At 46.1% G+C, this 24,081-nt stretch overlaps 1 protein-coding gene across 3 annotated transcripts in view; it reads right to left on the bottom strand.

Moving 5' to 3' along the window:
- LDLRAD3 (low density lipoprotein receptor class A domain containing 3) overlaps positions 1 to 24,081 on the bottom strand; it is a gene marked incomplete at both ends in the record, with an annotated part of 253,970 nt that overhangs the window by 165,174 nt on the left and 64,715 nt on the right. For 2 of the 3 annotated variants that reach the window (XM_082659578.1, XM_082659579.1), the window contains one exon: positions 11,520 to 11,666. The exons of the other annotated variant lie outside the window; for it this stretch is intronic. In XM_082659578.1, coding sequence (XP_082515704.1) covers positions 11,520 to 11,666 — 147 coding nt within the window. The remainder of the gene's footprint in view (positions 1 to 11,519; positions 11,667 to 24,081) is intronic. 3 annotated transcript variants of the gene reach the window in all.

Genomic DNA, 24,081 nt, shown 5'->3' with positions numbered 1-24,081 from the left:
GGGAGAGGACCTGGAAGGCTGTGACTTCTACGAGTCCTAGACCTTGGAGGCTGCAGGGGGCAGTGCGGGTTTCAGGCCAACAGAGTGAAGGCAGAGACTTCAGAAGACTGTTGAAGCGATGCAGCAAAATGCTGTCATCAAAATCCACTTAGGTGCTTAACTGTGTGGGACTAGGGCAGAGCTGGGAACACTCTGGTGGGTGGGGGACAAGTGCAGGGCTGTGAAGACACAGGTTCCCAGCTGAACGCAGGAGAGCTACTTCCAAACCCCCCTCCCTGTGACCCTAAGGGCCTGCCCGGCTCACCCAAGGCCCTCAAGTATTTGTTTCCTTCCCTCATACAGCGGCTTCTGTGTGTCTGGCTGCCTCCCTGGAGCTCTAAGCTAAAGAGAATTTCATAAGAGCTCATGACTGTGTGTTCAAGACTCTCTGGAGTGAAAAGAAGATATTGACCCAGCAAAGGAAGGGGTTTCTAAGGCTTAAGCTTTCAAAGAGAGAGCAGGAAGAGGGGGTGTGTGCAAGGGATGGCCTGGACGTCTAGCACTGCAGGACCAGGAATGTCACTGCAGACTTGGGTTTGAGGATAATGTCACCGGCACTTTTGAGGGAACAGTATCAGTTAGCACTTACTGAATGCTTAACCCAGGCCAGGCACCCCAGCTCCGAGCCCCACATACATTAGCTGATTTAAGACAGACAGCGATGCCCTGCGGTCAGCAGAGCTGATCTACACCCGACTTCTAACTTGCATTACCACCTGGACATACCGCCTATTAAATGTTTTTAACTATCACCCCCTGAAGTAGGTACTGTGATGATCCCCATTTTACAGATGAGGAAATTGGTGTAGAGGTAGGTAAGTTGGTGCCCAGAGCCTCAGAGGTCATAAATGGAGGCTGGCCCCCAAAGTCCCTCAAATTTGAGATGAAAGAAACTAAGTGAAGTGGGGGCCATGCCTGGAATTATCTGAGATGTTTAAAAACAACTACACAAAGAAAATGACTAAGTTAGAAAAGAACAACATTAACACACACAGGTCTTGGATTCCTTCCTCACCACAAGTGCTGGGAAGGAATGTGAACTTTCATTCTGAAGCATTTAATGGACAGAGTGTTAAACCACAATGATATTCTCTAGACCCCCGTTTTCTGAAGCTCGGCGTCTTCAGAAGGCTTTTGAAATTCAGCATTTAACAATGGCTTGCCAGGCTCCACCCACCTCTCCCAGCGGGGAGGTTGATAAAAGAAAGCCCACACCTACTGGGCTGGGCCAGCCCACAAAAGCCCAAATCGATTGAATTATCCCTTGGAAGTATGTGTATTAGATGCCTCAGGCTGCCGTAACAAAGTACCACAAACTGAGTGGCTCTAAGCAACAGAAATTTATTCTCTCGTGTTTCTGGAGGCCAGAAGACTGCAATGAAGGTGTCAGCAGGGCCACGCTCCCTCTGAGATTCGGGGTAGACTCTTTCCCTGCCTCTTCTTAGCTCCTGGGGGCAGCTGTCGATTCTTGGGATTCCTTGGCTTCTGGCTGCATCACTCCCATCTCTGCCTCTGTTGTCACATGGCCTTCTTCCCTCACATCCTCACACTGCTTCTTATAAGAACACCAGTCACATTGGATTAAGGGCCCACCCGACTTCAGTGGGACCTCATCTTAGCTAATCACAACCGCAACATCCCAGTTCCAAATAAGGTCACGTTTGGAGATACTGGGGGTTAGGGCGACAACATGTCCTTGGAGGAGACATAATTCAACCTGTAACGGTAAGATTCTTACTTTCAAACTGTTAAAGAAAAAAAATAGAAGCAGGATGTCTGTGAACCTCATCCTGTTACACAGCTGTGGGACAGCTGTCACTCACTCATTACGTAACAATTTTTTAAAAAATAAGAGATGGGTAGATGGCTGGGTTAGTTTTGCTAGGGGTGTTGTAACAAACTGCCACGACTTTGTGGTACAACGGAAATGTACTGTCTCCCAGCTCTGGAGGCCAGAAGCCTTAAATCATAATGTCAGTAGGGCTGGTTCCTTCTCAGGGCTGAAGAAGGATCTGTTCCTGGCCTCTCTCCTTGGCTTGCAAATGGCCATCCTCTCTCTCTGTCTTCCCATCATCTTCCCCCTGGATGGATCTCGGTGTCCAAATTCCCCCTTCCTGTAAGGGCGTATTGGATATGGTTCACTCTAGTGACCTCATTTTAACCTGATTACTTTTATAAAGGCCTTATCTCCAAATAAGGTCACATTTTTTGTTTTTTCATGCTATCTTAATTTTTAACGTTTTTAATTGTATAGTTGATATACAGTATTATAAAAGTTACAGGTGTACAATACAGTGATTCACAATTTTTAAAGGTTATATTCCATTTATAGTTATTAGAAAATATTCGCTACATTCCCCGTGTTGTACAATATATTCTTATAGCTTATTTTATACCTAATAGCTTGTACCTCTTAATCCCCTACTCTTACACTGCCCCTCCCCCCTACCCACAGTAATCTCTAGTTTGTTCTCCATATCTCTGAGTCTGCTTTTTTTTGGTTACATTCACTAGTTTGTTGTATTTTTTAGATTCCTCATATAAGTGATATCATACAGTATTTGTCTTTCTCTGTCTGACTTATTTCACTTAGCATAATGCATTCCAAGTCTGTCCGTGTTGGTGCAAATGGCAAATTTTCATTCCTTTTTACGGCAAGGTCACATTCTGAGGTACTGGGGTTAGGACTTCAACATATGAATTTGGGGGCTGGGGACACAATTCAACCCATAATGATAGCGTTGTGCCAGTTTTGCTTCTTACACAGCAGCAGGGGAGGATTAGATCCCACTGTAGTTGCATCCCCCAGCTCATTGACAGGCTGCTTTCCCAGGTCACAGCATGTCAGCTCTCACACCCCGTTCTCTGAGAAAAGACAGAGCAGCCTGAGAGAGAAAGAAGCAAACTGTACCCACCCCATGGAAACTGCCTGATTTCCTGGGGCATTTTGCATGTGAGCCAAGCAGTAGGTGCCTTGGTGAAATCGCTGAATTACTGCTAAAGTTTGATGAGAAGAATAACGCAGAATCCAGTTATTTCCCCTCATCTCTGCTTGCCCTGAAACACCAGGTTTAAAAGAAAACATTATATGTGGCGCCACCTAGAGGCCTATGATGAAGACCATAAAAAGGAAAGGAAGAGTTTCTGGCTGGGCTTTCCTCCCCTTACATTCCTTGGTGATCATTATTTCAAACTTGCCCTCTCAGCCCAATCTCCTGGATTTCTGCCATCACACTGGTGCAATTAAAAGCCATGCTCAAGAAATGGCTGGGAACACTAAAAGCAAATTCCATTTTTCCACCTATTTTTCTATGCCTCTGGATTTGGAGATTCATTAAAATTTTATCATTTGACAAGATTCTTGAATTTATCCCCAGCCCCAGCCCCGCCAACACACACACACACACACACACACACACACACACACACACACACACATAAAGGGCCTGGGACTTTAAAAGTCTGTACATGCCTCAAAAATAGTGATCAAGGGCTTCCCTGGTGGCGCAGTGGCTGAGAGTCCGCCTGCCGATGCAGGGGACACAGGTTCGTGCCCCAGTCCGGGAAGATCCCACATGCCGCGGAGCGGCTGGGCCCGTGAGCCATGGCCGCTGGGCCTGCGCGTCCGGAGCCTGTGCCCCACAGCGGGAGAGGCCACAACAGTGAGGGGCCCGCGTACCACAAAAACAAAACAAAAACAAAAATAGCGATCAATGTAATTTTTCAAAGAAGAAAACGAACCACCTTGTAACACGGATCTCAACCCTCCAAGATCCCTCCCCCATTTGGTTAGACCACAGCGAGATGGCAGCTGCAATCCAACACAAAGCTGGCAGGAGATTTAAGGCTCTTGATTCCAGGTCACATGTATGTTCTAGAAATTTGGATTGCCGCTTTATTATTACAGCAAGGGGCAGTAATAAAGTACAGTCTCTTCTTTCAGAGATTCACAGGACTAACAGCCACTTTAGAAACCATTTCCAGGTATACCTCGTATTATTGCATTTCACTTGATCGCACTTTGCAGGTACTGAGTTTTTTACAAATTGAAGGCTTGTGGCAACCCTGTGTCAAGCCATTTTTCCAACAGCATTTGTTCACTTTGTGTCTCTGTGTCACATGTTGGTAATTATTACAATATTTCACATGTTTTCCCTATTATTATATTTGTTATGGTGATCTGTGATCAGTGATCTTTGATGTTACTATTGTCATTGTTTGGGGGCTCCACGAACCACCCCCATATAAGATGGCGAACTTAATTGATGAATGTTGTGTGTGTTCTGACTGCTCCATCAACCAACTGGCCGTTCCCCCAGCTCTCTCCCTCACCCCAGGCTTCCCTATTCCCTGAGACACAATATTAAAATTAGGCCAAATAATAACCCTATAAGGACCTCTAAGTGTTCAATTGAAAGGAAGAGTCACAAGTCTCTCACTTTAATAAAAAACTAGAAATGATGATTACGCTTAGGGAGGAAGGCATGTTGAAAGCCAAGACAGGCGAAAAGCTAGGCCTCTAGTGCTGAACAAGTAGTCAAGCTGTAGATGCAAATGAAAAGTTCTTGAAGGAAATTAAAAGTGCTGCTCCAGTGAACACACAAATGATAAGAAAGCAAAACAGCCTTATTGCTGATAGGAAGAAAGTTTGAGTTGTCTGGATAGAAGATCAAACCAGCCACAACATTCCCTTAAGCCAAAGCCCGATCCAGAGCGAGGCCCTAACTCTTCAATTCTGTGAAGGCTGAGAGAGGTAAGGAAGCTGCAGAGGAATGTTTGAAGCTAGCAGAGGTTGGTTCATGAGGTTTAAGGAAAGAACATAACATAAAAGTGCAGAGTGAAGCAGCAAGTGATGATGTAGAAGCTGTAGCAAGTTATCCAGAGGCTCTAGCTCAGATCATCAATAAAGGTGACTATAAATTTTCAATGTAGACAAAACAGCAATATATGGGGAGAAGACGCCATTTAGGACTTTCATAGCTGGAGAGGAGAAGTCAATGCCTGGCTTCAAAACTTCAAAGGACAGGCTGACTCTCTTGTTAGGAGGCTAAAAGAGCTGGTGATTTTAAGTTTAGGCCAATGCTCATTTACCATTAAAAATTCTAGGCCCTTAAGAATGATGCTAAATCTACACTGCCTGTGCTCTATATGGAACAACAAAGCCAGGATGACAGCACATCTGCTGACAACATGGTTTACTGAATATTTTAAACCCCCTCTTGAGGCCTACTGCTCAGAAGTAAAGATTCCTTTCAAAATATTACTGCTCTCTGACAATGCACGTGGTCACCCAAGAGCTCTGATGGAGATGTACAGTGAGATTCATGCTGTTTTCATGACTGCTAACACCTCATCCATTCTGCAGCCCATGGATCAAGGAGTAATTTTGACTTTCAAGTCTTAGTTTTTAAGAAATACATTTCATAAGTCTATAGCTGCCAAAGGTAGTGACTCCTCTGGTGGATCTGGGCGAAGTAAATTGAAAAACTTCTGGAAGGACTCACCATTCTAGATGCTATTAAGAACATTCGTGATTCATGGGAAGAGGTCAAAATATCAACATTCACAGGAGTTTGGAAGAAGTTGATTCCAACCCTCACAGAAGACTTTGAGGGGTTCAAGACTTCAGTGGAGGAAGTAACTGCAGATGTGGTGGAAACAACAAGAGACCTAGAACTAGAAGTGGAGCCTGAAGATATGACTGAATTGCTGCAATCTCATGATAAAACTGTAATGGATGAGGAGAGTTACTTCTTATGGACGAGCAAAGAAAGTGGTTTCTCGAGATGGAATCTACTCCTGGTGAAGATGCTGCGAAGATTGTTGAAATGATGACAAAGGATTTAGAACGTTACATAAACTTAGTTGATAAGAAGCAGCAGCAGGTTTGAGAGGACTGACTCCACTTTTAAAAGAAGTTCTGTGGCTAAAATGCTATCAAATACAGCATTGCCACCACAGAGAAATCATTCATGAAAGAGTCAATCAACGCAGCAAACTTCACTTTTAAGTAACATTTTAAGAAATTCCCACAGCCATGCCACCCTTCGGCAACTACCACCGTGACCGGTCAGCAGCCATCAATACCGAGGCAAGACCCTCCACCAGGAAAAAGATTGCAATTCGCTGAAGCCTCAAATGATGGTTAGTATTTTTAAGCAAGAAAGTATTTTTTAATTAACGTATGTACATTATTTTTTAGACATAATTCTATTGCATACTTAATAGACTACAGTATAGTGTAAACACAACTTTCATATGCACTGGGAAACCAAAAAATTTGTGTGACTCGCGTTATTGTGGTGGTCTAGAAGTGAAACCACGGTATCTCCAAGGTATGCCTGTACACAGAAAAACATTTTCGACGTTTCTTAATTTTTAAAAAAATCAGATCAGTAGTGATAACATACAGTACAATCCTGTTCAGCAGAATAACAGAGATCCACGTACAAAAAGACTGAATGAACCCACCGGTGGTCTCTGATGGAGGAAGGTTATGAGGACTTACACGCTGGGACAGCTGACAGGGTCTGCAACATCTCTCTGTGGCTCAGTTTCCTCATCTGGAGATAATAACAGTCCCTTTCTCATAAGGCTCGTGACAATCCGTGAGTTACTATAATGTAAAGTGCCTGGGACAGTGCAGCCCAGGAGAAGCTCAAGTAACGGCATGTCATTGCTCTTGCCATAATCAGGGCTTCCATGGAACTTGTATGCTTTTCTAAAACATATCCTTATTCCTTTATTATAACAAAAAGTTATTTGGCTAAAACGATCACTTAGGGCATTCCGCTAACCAAGAACAGAAATACACCCAGACTATCCCCAAAGGAGCCCCTACTCTCAAAACTCTAAGGTGGAAAATCTAATGACTCCACCCAATTGGAAATTTATCCTAGTCCATTAATAGATATTTCACAAGGTCGGAAATACAACTAGTCCATAGGGGGTTGGGGAAAACATTCAACCTCTTTAGATAACTTAAAATATGAAAATTAAAATATGTAACTGTTTTCAACTATTAAACGAACCAGAAAACCGATTTTTTAAAAAAGGTATTTCCCAATGCTGCCAAGACTAAAACAAAGCCAGACGTCTCACATGTTGCCCGTGAGCAAAAGCTGATGCAAACCAGTAGCAGAACAAGTGGGCAAGAGGCAGAAAAGGCTCCTGTCCTTCAACCTGGTCATGGCATTTCTGAGAATCGAGCTGAAGACCATTTCTCAAAACAGGGGGAAAGTCATATCTACCCTCATTTCACAACCGTAAGCACTATTTCTAACAGTGAAAAACTGGAAACAACATAAATACCAAATAATAAGTAAATAAATTATATTTATTCACCAAGTGAATGGGCCACTTAAGCGTTAAAAGTGATAGGGAAATATGGGGGAAAAAACATAGAAAAATGTTAATATGTTGAAATGTTACCTGGGAAAAAAATTAAAATATAAAATCATATACCTATGGTGATTACAACTGAGAAAAGCCTGAATGTAAACTTGTAAGATGCCCACAGTGGGTCTGGTAGCGTACAGACTCTATGTGGGATTCTGTTTTTCTCCTTCCCTGTTCCCCCGATTTTTACAACATAACATTTTATTACCTTTATAATAAAAAAGTTTCTTCCTGTCTCACGAAAATCTTTCCTCTGCCGTGGATACAGAATAGCTGCTCTCTGCCCCGTATCCCTCCAAGACACACTTCTCCAGGCCCTTCTCTCACCCTTCGGCAAGGGCAAGACTTCTCCTTGGTTAGATGTATTCTTTTCTAAATGCCAAAGCTATGTCGTAGGGCTTTTGAGGCAATCACCTCTACCAAGTGAGAGTATCAGCCGCCTTCTCTCTCCTTCCTGTAAGTACCAAGTTGTTCCAAAGAATCAGTGAAAGAGCTCTGTAACTTCTGAACGAGACGCAGAAGGAGGCGGCACACATTCTAAATGGACAACTCTCAGGGAGCTGTCGAAAGGATGGACCAGATGGTACCTACCCTGGAGACCTCAGCCCAGCCCAGCCTGGCTCTGGCTGAAACCATCCTGTATTTCTACCCTCCAGGCATGCATAAGTTCCTTAATCGACCCTAAACATTGTTTTTGTTTGTTTGTTTTGTTCAACTCTCTCATTTTATTTATTTACTAAAAAAAATTTTTTTTATTTTTAACATCTTTATTGGAGTATAATTTTTTTACAATGGTGTGTTAGTTTCTGCTTTATAACAAAGTGAGTCAGCTATATATACATATATCCTCATATCTCTTCCCTCTTGCGTCTCCCTCCCACCCTCCTTATCCCACCCCTCTAGGTGGTCACAAAGCACCAAGCTGATCTCCCTGTGCTATGCGGCTGCTTCCCACTAGCTACCTATTTTACATTTGGTAGTGTATATATGTCCATGCCACTCTCTCACTTCGTCCCAGCTTACCCTTCCCCCTCCCCATGTCCTCAAGTCCATTCTCTACGTCTGTGTCTTTATTCCTGTCCTGCCCCTAGGTTCTTCAGAACCTTTTTTTTTTTTTTAGATTCCATATATATGTGTTAGCATATGGTATTTGTTTTTCTCTTTCTGATTTACTTCACTCTGTATGATAGACTCTAGGTCCATCCACCTCACTACAAATAACTCAATTTCATTTCTTTTTATGGCTGAGTAATATTCCATTGTATACATGTGCCACATCTTTATCCATTCATCTGTCGATGGACACTTAGGTTGCTCGCATGTCCTGGCTATTGTACATAGAGCTGCAATGAACATTGTGGTACATGACTCTTTTTGAATTATGGTTTTCTCAGGGTATATGCCCAGTAGTGGGATTGCTGTCGACCCTAAACATTTTGATCAGCAGAAGTAAAAAAGCAAAAGAGACTCAAACACCCGACAAGAGGGGAATAATTAGGCTGCAGTGCATCTACTGGATGGAACAGTAGGTAACCTCACAAACACCAATTATCATTGCTACATATATGGTAACGTGGCAAAGGGCCTCTACATTGAAGTAGAAAAAGCAGGTTACTCAATTACGCGTCCCCATGACAATGAATATACTTTGTGTGGACTGACCAATAACAGTTACCGTTTACAAGTCACTGACTATACCCAGGCATTGTGCTGTGTGCTTAACATGCATTAAAACCTCACAACAATGTCACTTAGAAGGCTGATTATTCTCATTTTGGAGAGGAGGGAATTGAGGCGGCAGAAGGTTAAGGAATTAATTCTCATTTAATCCTTCCAATGGCTAAGTTTTAGACCATTCTGGTAACTTTTCTAAGATCACACAGCGCTGGGGGAGAGGGATGGAAGGGAGGGCTGGGATTTGGACACAGTCCTTCTCCAGGGCTCAACCCGCAGGTCCTAGACTGGGAAGGGAATATGTAAGAACTCTGAAATGCAAGGAAACTTTGTCTTAGAAAAAGGACTTCTTTTCCTTCCCTCTGTTGTCTAAACTTTCTAGTGTTCTTCTGTTTTTAGAATTTAAAGACCAAAGGAGAAAAGAAGGGCAACAGAGGAAAGGTTTTTCGAATGCATGTGTTTATGTGTATGGTTTTTCAAATTATGTTTTGATCAAAAGACTAAATAAATGCCAATCAAGTCTCTACTACACTTGGGGGTGACAGGTCGGTAATGAGGAGAAAAAAATTAACGGAGAATAGCCAAGGCGAGCCTGTTCCAAACCAAACCAAACTGCGCCAGGCAGCTGCCCACACTATCTTTTCTTTTCTTTTCTTTTTTTTTAAAATTTCTCTTTCCACCAACTCTTCCCGTTTACGCATGAATTCTGAAATCATGGAACTGGACTGGCACAGGACACAGCTTGTCACAGAGAACTTTAATAATCACACAGTAGAAATTGACAAAGCTGGGGATGTAACTTAGGTCTCAACTTCCGATCCTGTATTCTGTCACAAACGTGTCCCGTTCTGAACATTCCCAGCTCAGCTAAAGACAATCTGCATTTACTGGAGTTCCAATACACACCATATTCCAAAAATGATCATTCCACACATTCAGAGTGTTTAATAATGCTCAGAACTGGACAGATTATAGGGTTCACGCATACTATCTCATTTGAAACTCAAATTACAAACATTCAATTTCTAGCAATTTTGAAGCCAGGCTAGAAACAGAAAAAGCTGCAATAGACATAATACTCTTTTTTAATTCTGCAAAAATAAAAATGCGTTATGTATAATAGTCGATTCAGAAGAAATCACAAGCAACAAAGAAAATGAACTATTTCCCACAAAAAACATACCCTCAACCCAATCCCTCCCAAAACTTCTCTGAAGAGCAGGGGCAGGCAGCAGGGATACTGGACAGATCTCAGAGGGGCCAGTCTCAGAGGGAGTACATCACGAGGAAGAGGGGGCCTGGCTCCAGAGGGGGCCCCAAACCCAGAGCTCCTTCCTGCGCAACAACAAGCTGAGCCTCAAATCCCGGTAACAGCTATGTGAAAAGTTCAAATTATCATCTTCTCCTCATTTCCTCAGCTGGCTCCCAAAAAGACGGCAGATTCAGAGCCAGAACACATAGTTCTCCTGTGCGAGAGGCCCTGTGGCCTGGTGCCCAAAGCCCAGGAAACAGCCAAGAACCATTGTCCAGCTGTGTGGTCCCCAGGCACCGGACGACCCTGGGCCCAGGACTCCCGGTGTACTTCCTGCCGGCCAGCGTGCCGTGGCCCAGCTCCCTCTGCAGCACCAAACTTTGGCAAAGAAGAGACACACACCTCTACGGGGCGGGGAGGATCGTTCCACTTCCTGGAGGCCCCTCAACTCACATCCCTGGTGCCTCCTTTCTCGCAGATTACCACTGACTCACATCTCACGCGGATTTTGGGTACAAAACGGGAAAGAGGCTGAAGAAGGAGGGGGTGGAGAGGATCAGAAAGAATCCCGGTCCTGGTGTTGCCCATTTGAAGATGATGTCCAGGTGTTGGCAAAGAAAAGGGCATTTGGAAGCAGATTACTACAAAGTCAGTACCAACTCCACGCTAGACACTTGACGTGATGCTAAAGCTTATTTCATCCTCAAGAATGCTGCACAATGTAGAAGATGTGCGAGATGCTTACCAGCCTGGACCTTGGGGTCAGGCAGCCCTGGGTTCAAATCCAGGTCTGCTGCTCGCTGGTTAGAAGATACTGAAGCTACATAACCTCTGGGAGTCTCAGCATCCTCGCGTGTAAAGTGAAGGCAGTGAGAGTCTCCCAGCGGGAGGGTGAGTAGAGCCTGGTGGACAGGTCCTCTGCTCCCCCAAAGCTGTGGCTCCCACCCCACCAAGACCCCTGCTTCTGCACAGACCACGCTGCTCTGAGACAGAACTACAGGTGGAGAGGGCAGGACAGCCCTGCCCCCAGAGGCCTTGGCCCCGCCGTGGGCAGCACGCAGAGTGTGCAGGGCTGAGTCAGACCCAGAACTCCTCGCTGATGCCCCAGGACTGCCGCCACCCTCCTCCTGCCCCAGCAAAGGGCCAGGCCACTCACGGCACTCCTTCTCGTCACTCTTGTCGAAGCAGTCGGGCAGCCCATCGCACTGCCAGGCGCCGGGGATGCACCGCCCATTGCTGCACATGAAGTTGCCTGGAATGTTGCACTCGTTGGTGAAGTTGTTCCCGGGGAGCAGCTGGCTCTCTGTGGGAGACAGGGGACAGGGAGGTCAGACGGTGCCGCCAAGGCAGCAAGAATCCAGGACCGCACAACCCTTCTTCGACACGGATTGTGTATGTGAGACTTCTGGTGGGTGACGTTGCCTCTCTGGGACTCAGTTTTCTCATCTGTGAAAGGGACCCAGAATCTGCTCCACCCCCAGGGATTCTGCGAGGACTAAACGGAGAGCCCCAGGTAAAGCCCTTCGCTGGTGCTGGGCACACAACAGGGGTCCACGAACTTTTCTTCTTTCTCTGTCAAAAAGCTTGGTAGTAAAACCCAAACGTTCTTTTCTGGCCATGGGCAGTGGCTACAAAGGAAGGTGCCAAGACAGAGGGAGCGCAGGACTCCCAGTACCCAGGAGCAGGAACTGCAGACTCTGTCCAGACCTCAGACTCTGCGGCCCTATATCACAGAATCCTTGCACTTGGGCCAAGTCAGCGGGAATACGGGGACATCATTTCACTTTAGGAAACAGGAATCACCCACAAAAACCAACCTGCCTGGGGTCACACGGGGAGCAAAGGCCAGACCAAAACTTCAACACAGGCCTTTTAACCCTAAGAGAGTCCCAAGGTCCCTGGACTGCTTGCCAAGTATTCCCGGAGATTTAGCACCGAGCCCCAAGGTTTAGATTCGACTCCACCGAACACAGGCACAGAATGCCAAGGCCCTCACCCAAAAGTGCGAACTCTTAGGCTGGAAAGCAAACAGGGAAGGCCAAGGAGAGCTAAATTCATCCACCAGTGGACCCCGGGGGCAGACTGTCAAGGGAGCCAGAACTGGATCAATCTGATCCGTCTGAGCTACTGTGATCAACGGCTGGGAGATCAGGAACCATCAGGAAATAAAAGTCTTAGAGGAAAAGGAGAAATAAAAGACCGGTCCCTCCAGGGCTCCCTCCTGAGTTTTCAATAAGCATTTATTGAACATTTATGACCAGACACTTCTGCTAAGTGTTAAAGATGCATAGATGAAAGCTAGGGCTCTTCCCTCCGGGCTGGAAAGGCACAAGGGTATACTAACAATTTTAGTGCCCTGTACCAAGAGGGATGTCCAGACCTGCCTGGGGGCAGCAGGAGGGAGGGCAGGGCCCACGATGCTCTTCCACAAGCTTTGCCAAGAGAAGCATCTCATGCCAGACCCCTGACATCACACCTTCTTTCATGCTAGACCCCTGACATCACACCTTCTTTCATGCCACTATCCTTTACATGTGCTGTAATTTTTACCTGGAATGCCCTTCAACTCATGGGGTCTCCTGGAAATCCCGACACACCCATTAGCATACAACTTCTGTGTTACTCTGCCTCTGAAGTCTTCCCCAAGGAGAAATGGGCAGTCACCCTGTTGTGTGCCTAGGGTTCTACTGGGGTTACACTAAAAACATTTTACAGCTGGAACGAGTGGGCAAAAAATTGGAAAAGACAGAGCCAGAGGCAAGCGGTACCACATCAGCCGAGGTGCCATGGCTATTCCTTATAGACCATCTGCCCCACTGCACTGAATTTATACTGTACATGAACACCCTACTGAAAATGAGCTTGTGTAATTCACTGAAGAATTCTAGAAGAGCAGCTACAGTGAGGGGCCTCATCCGGCCCTAAAAACCTGCACTGGGTTCCTCAAATTCTTCCTTGTCCCCTCCTCACTCAATCACCCCCTACGATGGCCAATCACCAAGTCCTGCATGCTAGTCTCCGCTGCCACAGCCATGACTGCAGCCCAGATCACCACCGTCTCTTACCAGGATCACTGCCACAAGTGACCCCAGCCTCCCCTCGAGTCTATCTCAGAGGGACCTTTCTAAAGAGCAGATCAATCATGACACTTCTTGGCTTTAAAAAGCCACTGAATGGCTCCCCAGTGCTCTTAAGATAAAGTCAGAATTCAAGGCACTAAAGAAAGGTCACAGGAAAGAGGTGGCATTTGCAGTGGACGTTGATAGACAAAGAGATGAAACGTAAGGACCCGTCACATCTACAGAAAGATGGCAAAGACCAGAGCAGGCAGGCTCAGCGCAGGCCACGATGGGTATGGAATAAAAAAACACAGAGCTCTGATAGTTAGGAATTGCGAGAAGACTGTGCCCCTATTTCCCCAATGCTACACCAAGGTCAGGTATCACTAATCACAGTGGACTCTGACCACTGAGCCCACTGTCGATATCAGAATCCCTCTCAAGGCTCGACTTGAGGAAGCCACCACCAACCCTGAGATGGTCGTGAAGCCAATTCCCCACCTCCGGGCAGAGTTGCAAGATGCCAGAGTGGGTCTCGTAGGAGAGGAGTCTAGAAGGACAGCCTGGAGCTGGATCTCAGCCAGACACACAATACATAACACTGAAAACCTACACGTTCCAGCTGTTTCCTAACAACTGCTCTGGGCTCCCCCCGGCCAGCAGGGAACTCTTCAGGGCTCCAGAACATAACTGCCATTCTGATGTGTTCGGAAGTCACTTATACTTGCTTGTGCAGAACTAGCTCCTCGAAGGCAAGCCCGCTGGAAGAGTCGCCGAAATTGTGAGACCTTGTTCTGATAAACAGATTTCTGGGGCAAGAAAACTGCCCAGACGAGATCCCAAAGTGCTTGCTCTGGGAGTCAAGAGGCTGGCGGCACGGGGACTTGATAAATGAGAGGGTGCGATGCCGAGACTAAACGCCACGTGGGTTGGACACAGGTGGTCCTGCAGCCACGGGGCTCCCAGTGCCCTACCGGCAGGACCTCGGATCCCCAGGGTCGGGTGAATGATAACTCAGAGGGGCAGTCTGTGCACGTCGGAGCAACTCCATCACCCACACAGGGGGCGCAGGGCCTTGTGCTTTAGGGAAGTGACAGTATCAGCAGGCTCGAGAGTATGAGGAGAAACCAAGGCAAAGAGACGTTAAATCATGTTGACTCTGTCTTCAAAGATCTTCCTCAAACCCATCCAAGGTGGCTCACTAAACTGACACCATCCAATCCAAGCCACCGAGACCTCATGCCCTCTTTAAACCAATGGCTCTTAACGGGGGACAAGTTTGGCCCCCAGAGGACATATGGCAGTGTCTGGAGACATTTTCGGTTGTGGCCTCTTCTGAGTAGAGGCCAGGAATGCACACCTGCGATGCACGGGGCAGACCCTCACAACAGAGAACCACCCAGCCCGAAAAGTCAAGAGTGCTGACGTGAGAAATCCTGGCTGAAACCAACCTTCCCCCTTTCACTTCTCACTCCCACCAGTTTCTTCTCCTCATAGCAGAGGGAGGTTTTAAATGCTGCTGATGGCTCATCGGTGCCCCTATAATAAATCTAAAACTGTTGCCATGGTTTACAAAGCCAGGCATGATCAGGCCCCGCCTACCTCTACAATCTCATTCCAACCATTTCTTCCAACACCAATGTCCGCCCTGCCGTGGTCCTCTGCACACACTGTTCACTCACCCCAATTCTTCCATGCACGTTCCACCTGCTGTTATGGGCTGAATTGTGTCCCCCCAGAATTCACATGTTGAGGTCCTAACCCCTGTACCTCAGCATGTGACTATATTGGGAGCTAGGGCTTTTAAAGTGTTGATTAAGTTAAAATGAGGCCATTAGCATGGGCCCTAATCCAATCTGATTGGTGTCCTTATAAAAAGAGATTAGGACACACACACACACAGGGAAGATCACGTGAAAACTCAAGGAGATGGCAGCAATCTACAAGCCAAGGAGACAGGCCTCAAAAGAAACAAACCCTGCACACTTTGACCTCAGACTTCTAGCCTCCAGAATCATGAGAAAATAAATGTCTATTGTTGAAGCCACTCACTCTGTGGTACCTTGTCACGGCAGCTCCAGCAAACTGGTACATCTGGCTAATCTCATTTGTCCTCTGACCTCAGCTTTACATCACTGACTCTGAGATTCCTTCACCCGATCTAAAGCTGATCCCTGTTTTCTGCTCTGGTCGTGTCCTGTGTTTTCCTTCACCCCAAATGTGCTCACCAATGAATCTGTACTCTCTCCCCACCAGATTGCACGACCCCAAAGGCCGAAGGGCATTGCTTCGTTTTGCTCTCCATCCTGGGCATCCTGCACTCAGTAGGTTCTCAGTAAATATCTGTGGTCATTCTCAGAAGAAAACCAAGTGTTCAGTTACTGATTTATCCCCCATCCCTCACACTCCTCCTTAGAAAGTTCCATCTACCCCCTGCGTCATCCCCCGGAAGGTGAGTGGGATCTTACATATATAGTTAAAAATAAGGGACACAGGGGTGTCTGGATTTGTGCAAGTAAATTACTACCCCGTCTGCTTTAAAAGAGGTTAGAAATCTTTTCAGCCGGACAGCAGGACTTTCTAGTAGCTGAAATGTTTATCCCATCTCAGTGTCTTGGGACACATTTAGAATGCAAAAAAGACAAGCATTAGCACGAAGTTGGCTAGCTGGGGTTTCTCCTTCTCCTTTTTCTTTTTTCATTAGGCTGAAAAATGAAAAAAGAGTTGCCCATTTTCACTGCAGCAGCACATCACTTACTTAAAATAACTACGCCATCTGCACCAAGACTGAAAAAAAAATTCCAAGTCCTCCCCCATTGGGCAAAAGCAAAGAACCTGCTGCTGCGGCTTCTTCCAAAATTTCTGGCACCCACAAATTTCTACTTGATGAGGGGGCACTGCCAAAACTCAAGACAGCTGCTGCATTCTGCTCCTTCTGGAACATGCAGTGAGCAATGCTGACTTTTCCAGCTGAGAAATGGGAATCGTCTTCCACCGGCTGGAGCCCTCCACAGGCTTTGCTCTCCCTCTGCCGACCTCCTCCCGCTAAGGTCACGCCTTGTCGCGATGCAAGATGGACTTGGCATCTGCAGACTATCAACAGGCCCTGCTTTCAGATTTCTGCCCAGTCACCTTCGTTTTCATCTTTCGCTTCCTGATCATCTGGTCGGCAGGCTCGATGAACAACAAAGCAAGACACAGACACATATATGTACAGACACACATACAGCTTAGCGTTCCAATTTGCAGATCTCAACTAGATCGTCCCTAAAACCTCCCTGGAGAATTAACACACCTCTTCCCACTGCCTGGAACATGACACCAACAGACGTAGTGTTTTGAGGCCACTGAAGACAAGCGTCCGTTTTCCCTTTGACTCGCTCCTTCAAATACACACGTACAGTCCATGCACGGGCACACGAAAGCACCAAGCGAGCGGGTCTGTCGTGATTCGTTCCTAAACTATCCTGGAAAAATCCCCGAAGGTCCCTTCGACTCCAGACTGCTCCTCGTGGTGGCATCGGTGTTGGGTGGAACCGCAGACATCTGTCCTGAGCACTTCCCAGAGCCATTTGGTTCTCATCAAACCAGCTGCTTCCCACCAGAGCTCGGCCACAGGGAGCATCCTGGCTGTCACCAGGGAGGGCAGTCTCGCGTGGATATCTGAGCCTGGAGTGAGGATGGGCCTCGGTCTCCAAGCACGTAAGCTGAGCCAGGTCTCCAGCTCTGTCGAGACTCTGCACAGTGCCCTGCCCGCCCTGTTAGCTCATTCCAGGAGCCCCGGTCTCTGTGTACCCACCTGCAAGGAAGATACGCGGCCCAGGGACAGAGGTGAGAAGTTATAAAATGACTCATGGATTCAGCCCAGGAATGCTGACCCTTGGCACCCACAGATTTCATATTTACACATACAGTGTATTATATTTACACTGACCCTGAAGATCGCGTGTACCTTTCCTGCAGGAACACTTTATGGATGGAGTGAGTCACCTTGACAGTGAGTGAGCCTAGCTGTCCGACCCACATCTGCACTTCACACGGCTTCCCCTTTGCCTCTCCCGTGCAATGCACAGCAGCAGCCACTACAAAATGACAAATGCTTTGTTTCCTTCTTAAAACGAGTTAGCAAAGAAAGCCAATGGCTAGTATTAATGAGGCAAGCAAAGGGAAAGCGAAGAGGTCTAGGAAAAGGACAGTTCTTCACCAGGAAGCAGCTCTATAAATTACTTTCGTACTGTATTTATAGCCTCATTAAGGGCCCAAAGCTGTCCCTTCCATTTTTTAGGTATGCTTCATTAGGAAAGTTATGTCCAGGCGGCATTAACACCATGGGGATTGGCAGAGCTGTCAGGATGCAACCCTTGCAAGGTCCAAGGTCCACAGCTCAGGGGCTGGACAGCAACGCTGGGGGATGCTGTTCCTCAGGACACTGATTCTCAAAGGTGAGCTCTGAGCCCCACCCCACCCTGGTCCCCAACTCTCCTACATTCCCTTTAACAGCCCTTAAGGAGTTGATTATTGACTTCTCACTAGGGAAAATCTAACATCTACTGAAGCTCCTAATACCTGGTAGGATTTTAACATCCGTTCTCTTTCTCTGCCTTCACAATAGCCCTCTGAAATAGGCACCACGCCCATTCTGCAGACCAGAAAACTGAGACTGAAGACGTCACACAGCTAGAACAGGGGTCTGCCAACGTTTTAGGCCAGATGGTAAATATTCTAGGCTGTGCAGGACAGGAGGCCAAATTAAAGATATTATACCAGTACTTACATAATAGGAGAGAAAACAATATTCCACACAATTTTTATTGATGAAATTCAAAATACAACCATCATAATTGAGAACAATTTTCTGTAGCACAGGTCTACTAATGAAAAGAACAGAATTCTTTTTCGGGGAAGGGGGCAGGTGATTGAGATTCAAAGTTAGTGTCCCCTATCATCAAAATCTATTGCAAATGTTTAATTTTTTTTCAACCATTTAAAAAATGTAGAAACCATTCTTAGCTCAGGGGCTGTGGCGGGCTGGCTTTGGCCCCTGGGCCACAGTTTACAGACTCCTAAGTGAGAAGAGGGTAGGTCTGCCTGAAATAACAAAATAGCAGAGGCGCCCAACCCAAAAGGCCTTCCTCTCGGCGCCATCACACCTACCACACTCTGAAATGACCCCTATGGTTCAGTGGCTGCTCCCCCACCACAAAGGCAGGGGCCTCTGCTGCCCTGTGTCCCCGCCAGGGCCAGGCACCGAGGAGACACTCAGGAAGTGCTTGTTGACTGCATGAGTGACGGCTCCTAAGGACCCTTCCGGTTCTGACACGCTCAGGTTCTGTGAATTTACCCAAAGCCTACCTGAACCTATTTGTACTTCTGTGCAAAAGACAATGAACAGATGAGATGAGTTCTGTAAAACACTCCGGAGCTCCTAGGAGGGAAGGAAGAGAAGCAAAGAACTTTTCTGGACGAACTTTTTACAGGCGTTCTCTTTTAACACATGCCGTGTCTTCACCAAGGGTGACCCGCATGGCAGGCCAGGGTGAGAACTTGGCCCCATGTGCCTTCTGTCATTTCAGCTTCAATCGACAGCAGCAGCAGGAAGTAAGAATCAGGCAGTGAAGATAAACTGAAAGACGAGAGAGGGGACAACTTTATAACCAATTTATGAGGCTTGCAGATAAGCCAGGCTTCAGAGAAGACCAATCAACTCTGCATTTCAGCACCTCTCAGAAACAGCCAAAGGGTCAAGAAGAGGGGGATTCAGCTCTGACCCCAAGTTCAGCCCAGCCTCATCTGCCCCAGGATGGCTGCAACCATTCCTACAGTCACTGGAAATGGTTCTGCAGCCTATACTCTGCTCTGCACAGATACACCCAAGGCAAGTGTAGAAAACGCCAAAGCAAACCAAGAAATAAGGCCAGAAAAGCAAAATGAGCTTCATTTAAGTCCCAAGGCATATTTTGACAAGCTCAGGGTAAGGAAGGATTTCTAAAAGAAGACTCAAAAAAAGCACAGGCCATAAAGAGTGATAAACATGACCGCATTGAAATGTAAAACTTCCAGTCCTCAAAAGGTACTTTAAACAAATGTAAAAGATAAGCAACTAACTAGAAATGGTGTCTGCCACATATGTAACCCAGAAAGATCCATATTCAGGATTTTCTTACAAGACTATATACGAAAACATAGGCCACCCAACAGAAAACCGGTCAGAGTATAGGAATGAACAGGTATGCTGATGGATGCGCAAACAAGTGAATGCTTCAGACGGACTCAACCTCACTTGTACTCAGAGAATGATTAACGAAACAAGGGAGTTCTCTTTCACACCCACCAGACTTGCAAAAATTTGAAGTCTGATATTCTCACGTGGCAGGGGTACAATATGATCTCCCAGGCTACACGTGTGGAGCAACTCAGAAGAGCAATCTGACAACTCCCGGTGAGGTGCAAGGCGCACCAGGGCTCTCGCCCAGCTGATCCCCTTCTGGTACATACCCCAGGCCTGGGGGCAAGCGTGTGCAGGACAATAGCAAGAGAATCTCCACCGTGGCACTGCTGTAATACACAAGTGCAAGACACACCAAATGGTCACCAAAAGGGGAACGGGTGAAAACTCAGGTCCATTCACAACAATGGAATACTACCCAGGGCTGCAATTTAATGAAGTGGAGGGGCACGAATCACCATGGATCAACCTGAGAAACTAATGCTTAGTGAAAAAGGCAAGCGGCAGCCTAGCACTTACATTGATCTTGGGAAATATACCACTCTAATGGATACAGCCCGATGTGAAGGTATTTTTGAAAATGTGCAAGAAAAGAAAATATCAAAATCAGGATAGTGGTTACCCTCTGTCAAATGGGATCAGAGGCACCCGATGAATTCCAGCTGTAAGAGTTCTTCCTTTCAACCAACCTGAAGCAAGTATGACAAAATATTAGAATTCAACGGAGCTGGGCGGAAAGCACACAGCCTTTCTTCGCATTATTCTCGGTACTTTTTCCCCACCCTTTAAAAGATGTTTCACTAATAAAATTTGTTATAAAGAACAAATATCATCCTAATATTTGAGAAAAGTCTATGAAAGACATGTGGAACCATTCATCACTAATGTTCTAGCATCAAAAACGCCATCAACTATAAAAGGAGGACAGATAAAAGGGGGCAAGTGTTCACACTGAGAAAAAAAAATGCAAGGACATCCCTCTGCGAGATTCGGTTTATTACGAACTCTTTTCATTTTCTGAAAGGCAGCGACAGTTGCAAGGCAGAAGCGGATTGTGGAGGAAAAAAATAAACACATCTCATAAGATAGATTTACCCACCCAACTTACCAAGCCATGACATTCCAAAAACAAAAATAGCAAGGCCCAGCCAGAAGGTCAGATATTCTTTAAATACTAACTCCCTTGAGATGTCAGGGTGGGAGAAAGTCACAGGAAAGCTTTCTTTCTCAGAATAGTCCATGCCATCTGCCTCTTCACCCCACCCTCCAATATGGGGCTGCAGGGGGCTGAGCAAACGGGGGCTGAGCTGGGGCACCCAAGGCGGTGATTCGGCACACCCCATCACAATCGCCAAATGCCGGATTCTCTTATCACTGTAATTAGCTGTGTGACTTCAGACAGGTGAGTCACCCTCTCTGAGCTTGAATTTTCCACTTGTGAAACCAGGGTGACCCCACCTCCCTGTCAGGGTTGCTGAGGGATAGAGGGATATGATATATACATACATATATATATATATATATATATATATATAAAATAGAGGGATATATATATACATAATAGAGGGATATATATATATATATATATAAAACAAAGGGATAAAGTAAATGTAACAGAGTAGGTGGCATATACTGGGAGTTCAATAAACAGTACTAGATTGTTACTCCTTCCTTCCCTCCACAATCTCCCTGCCTCTCCTCTTAGAGCTGGTACTGTAGTGGTAACTCAGACAAGGTTGGGTCCCTTTTCCCTCTGCCTCCCTAGAAAGGCCATAGCCTGGGCAAGGTGGGGCTGGTTGGCTGGCTGAGACCAGTGGTCACTTAGGTCCAAAAAAGCAGACTTTGCAGATAGTCACCAGGTTTGAAGAGCACAGTTAAGGTCACAATGTGACCCTGGCTGTGTGCCTTCTAACACGTGACAGTCTCAGTTCCATTATTCCTAAGAAATAATTAACCTTCCTTTTAATCATTCCTAAGGCTCTTTAATGGCAGCCAAACTATAACCATGAACCAACCTTTCCAAACCACGTGGTCATGAAGCAACTCAAAAGAGAAAGGCACAGGGATTCACCGTTGGGATCTGGGGACGTGGCTCCATCTCCCTGCACCTCAGTTTCCCAGGTGTAAAATAAGGCAGGAATAGATGATACCCAAGTTCCTTTCCAGCTCTTGACCGCTCATTCTTGCTTCTGTGGACACACCCCCGGTCTCCACGGCAGGCAAACACCCGCCATCTGCCTGTCCTAGATACATTCTCCAACATTTAAAAATAAAATCCAGCATTCACCCAGAGCTCCTCCTCTGAAGAGCTAAACACATCCCCACAAGGCAGGTACTGAAGGCAGTTCCTCCTTTTTAAACACAAGGAGACGAAGACCCAGAAGCCAGCCAGCCTCTCGAAGGGCAGGGCTGGAACTGGCCAGAGAACCCAGGTTCCAGCCCCTGGAGGAGACTCGACTCTTGCCTCCGCACTTTAGAACTCCAACCTCCTGCGCCATCCGTGCAGAGATGGCTGGTCCCACACCCTCCCTGCCCAAGGAGAAAATAATCTCTGAAGGGCCACACATCAGACCTGCAGCCCATTCCCTATGAAGTCAAGGGCTCTCTGGTTCCCTCCGATGATCTACAATTTTCTATCACGTCTCAGCAAATGAACGACTGCCTGGCTTATCGCTTAGGAGAGGAACTCTGCCAGGGAAATCAAAAACGCCAGCTTGTTACCGCCAACCAAGGGAGGAATACATATTAACTGGTGCGTCTTTTTAAATTTTCTTAAGTAGCTTAATCCATTAAACCAGTCCGTCCTGCTTCTACAGTCTGCTCACGCGAGCATCCTCCTTCGGTGCTCAGCGCGCCGACAGGCCCTCCATCAGGAGGAATTAGCTGACTTCTTGAGCAAATGATGTTTGTACATCTAGCAAGTGCCAGAATTAAGCAGTATTTACTGCTGGAGTCCCCGCTTCAGTCTGCATGTCTGAATGAGCGCTGATCTCAGAGTGAGCAACTCACCTTTGCAAGAGATTTGTCGGATTCGGTAACCACACGTGCTGAAAAGGTACAGGCGAACCTGTTTGGATTCTCCAGCTTGTGAAAGGTAGTTTATGATGGTCCAGAAAACAAAGAGAATTAAAACTGAAAGAGGGATCCCTAAGCTGGTATCATTCAGGTCAGCCCCGAAGCCCACAAGCTCTGAATTCCAATTCCACTCCCCCCAAGCTCGGGGGATGGCTTAAGCCCTCCGTGCCTCAGTTTCCTCATCTACAAAGTGGAGATGGACCAAACATAAGCTTGATAAGCTCCCTGGGGTGATCAAAGAGCTGTTTTTTCTATCTTGGTATTGGACTCACATCGTCCCAGATCTGAAAACATTTCAACTCCCATTGTGTATCACTTGCATCAGATAGCCTCTTACAGAAAAAATACACATCCTAAAAATTCAGTGGAAGCTCCTGGGATTTTCATACATTTTATGACAGCACGCAGAAAGAGGCCATACGTTAGCCAGAGTTCATTTGTTAAAGGTATTATTATTCACTATTAAACAATGACTATTATACAAAGACTAGATGTAATTTAGGCACAGAATATGTCATTACACAAGGCATATCATTATAATGTAGTTACATGATTATTAATTAGAGAAAAGGTGATCTCAAGTGTAAGAGGATCCACCTTAAACTGAACAGGATAGATTCCTACCAGGGAAATGAGAGATTGGGAGACAGGAGCTGCCCATTAAGAAACGATTTTCTGGTAACCTGAAGATGCCCTACCACGTGGCTCCAGTGCAGGTTAGTCCAGTGCTCTGCCAACGGGAGCAGCTCAGCACCAAGACACCGGAAAGAAGTCAAAGGCTTGGTGAACGCCAACACCATGATTAACCTTTCAACAGGTTCGGCCCCTACGGTCTGCATGGTCTTCAGTCCTCTGACACCCAGCTGGTTCCTGCCCCCTTTGCTTTCCTGGATCTGTTCTCACAGAGGCACCGATGGCCTCCCAAGCCTCCCAACTGCTGAATCCGAAAGTTCTTTCTTTCTTTCTTTCTTTCTTTTATTGAAGTATAGTTGATTTACAATGTTGTGTTAGTTTTTGGTGTACAGCAAAGAGATTCAGTTGTGTGTGTTTGTATACATCTATTTATCTATCTATATATATTCTTTTTTATATTCTTTTCCATTATGTTTTATTATAGCATATTGACCATATCAATAGTTCCCTGTGCTATACAATAGGACCTTGCTGTTTATCCATTCTATATATAATAGTTTGCATCTGCTAATCCCATACTCCCAATCCAACCCTCCCTTGTCCCCCTTCCCCACTTGGCAACCACAATTATGTTCTCTATGTCTATGAATCTGTTTCTGTTTCATAGATAAGTTCATATTTGCATCATATTTTTAAAAATTTTTGGCCACACCCTGTCGCATGTG

This window comes from Grampus griseus, assembly GCF_964374135.1.
Source record: "Grampus griseus genome assembly, chromosome: 8".
NCBI lineage: Eukaryota > Metazoa > Chordata > Mammalia > Artiodactyla > Delphinidae > Grampus > Grampus griseus.
The sequence above is the reverse complement of the archived record's forward strand: the minus strand, read 5'-3'. Positions and strand labels throughout refer to the sequence as shown.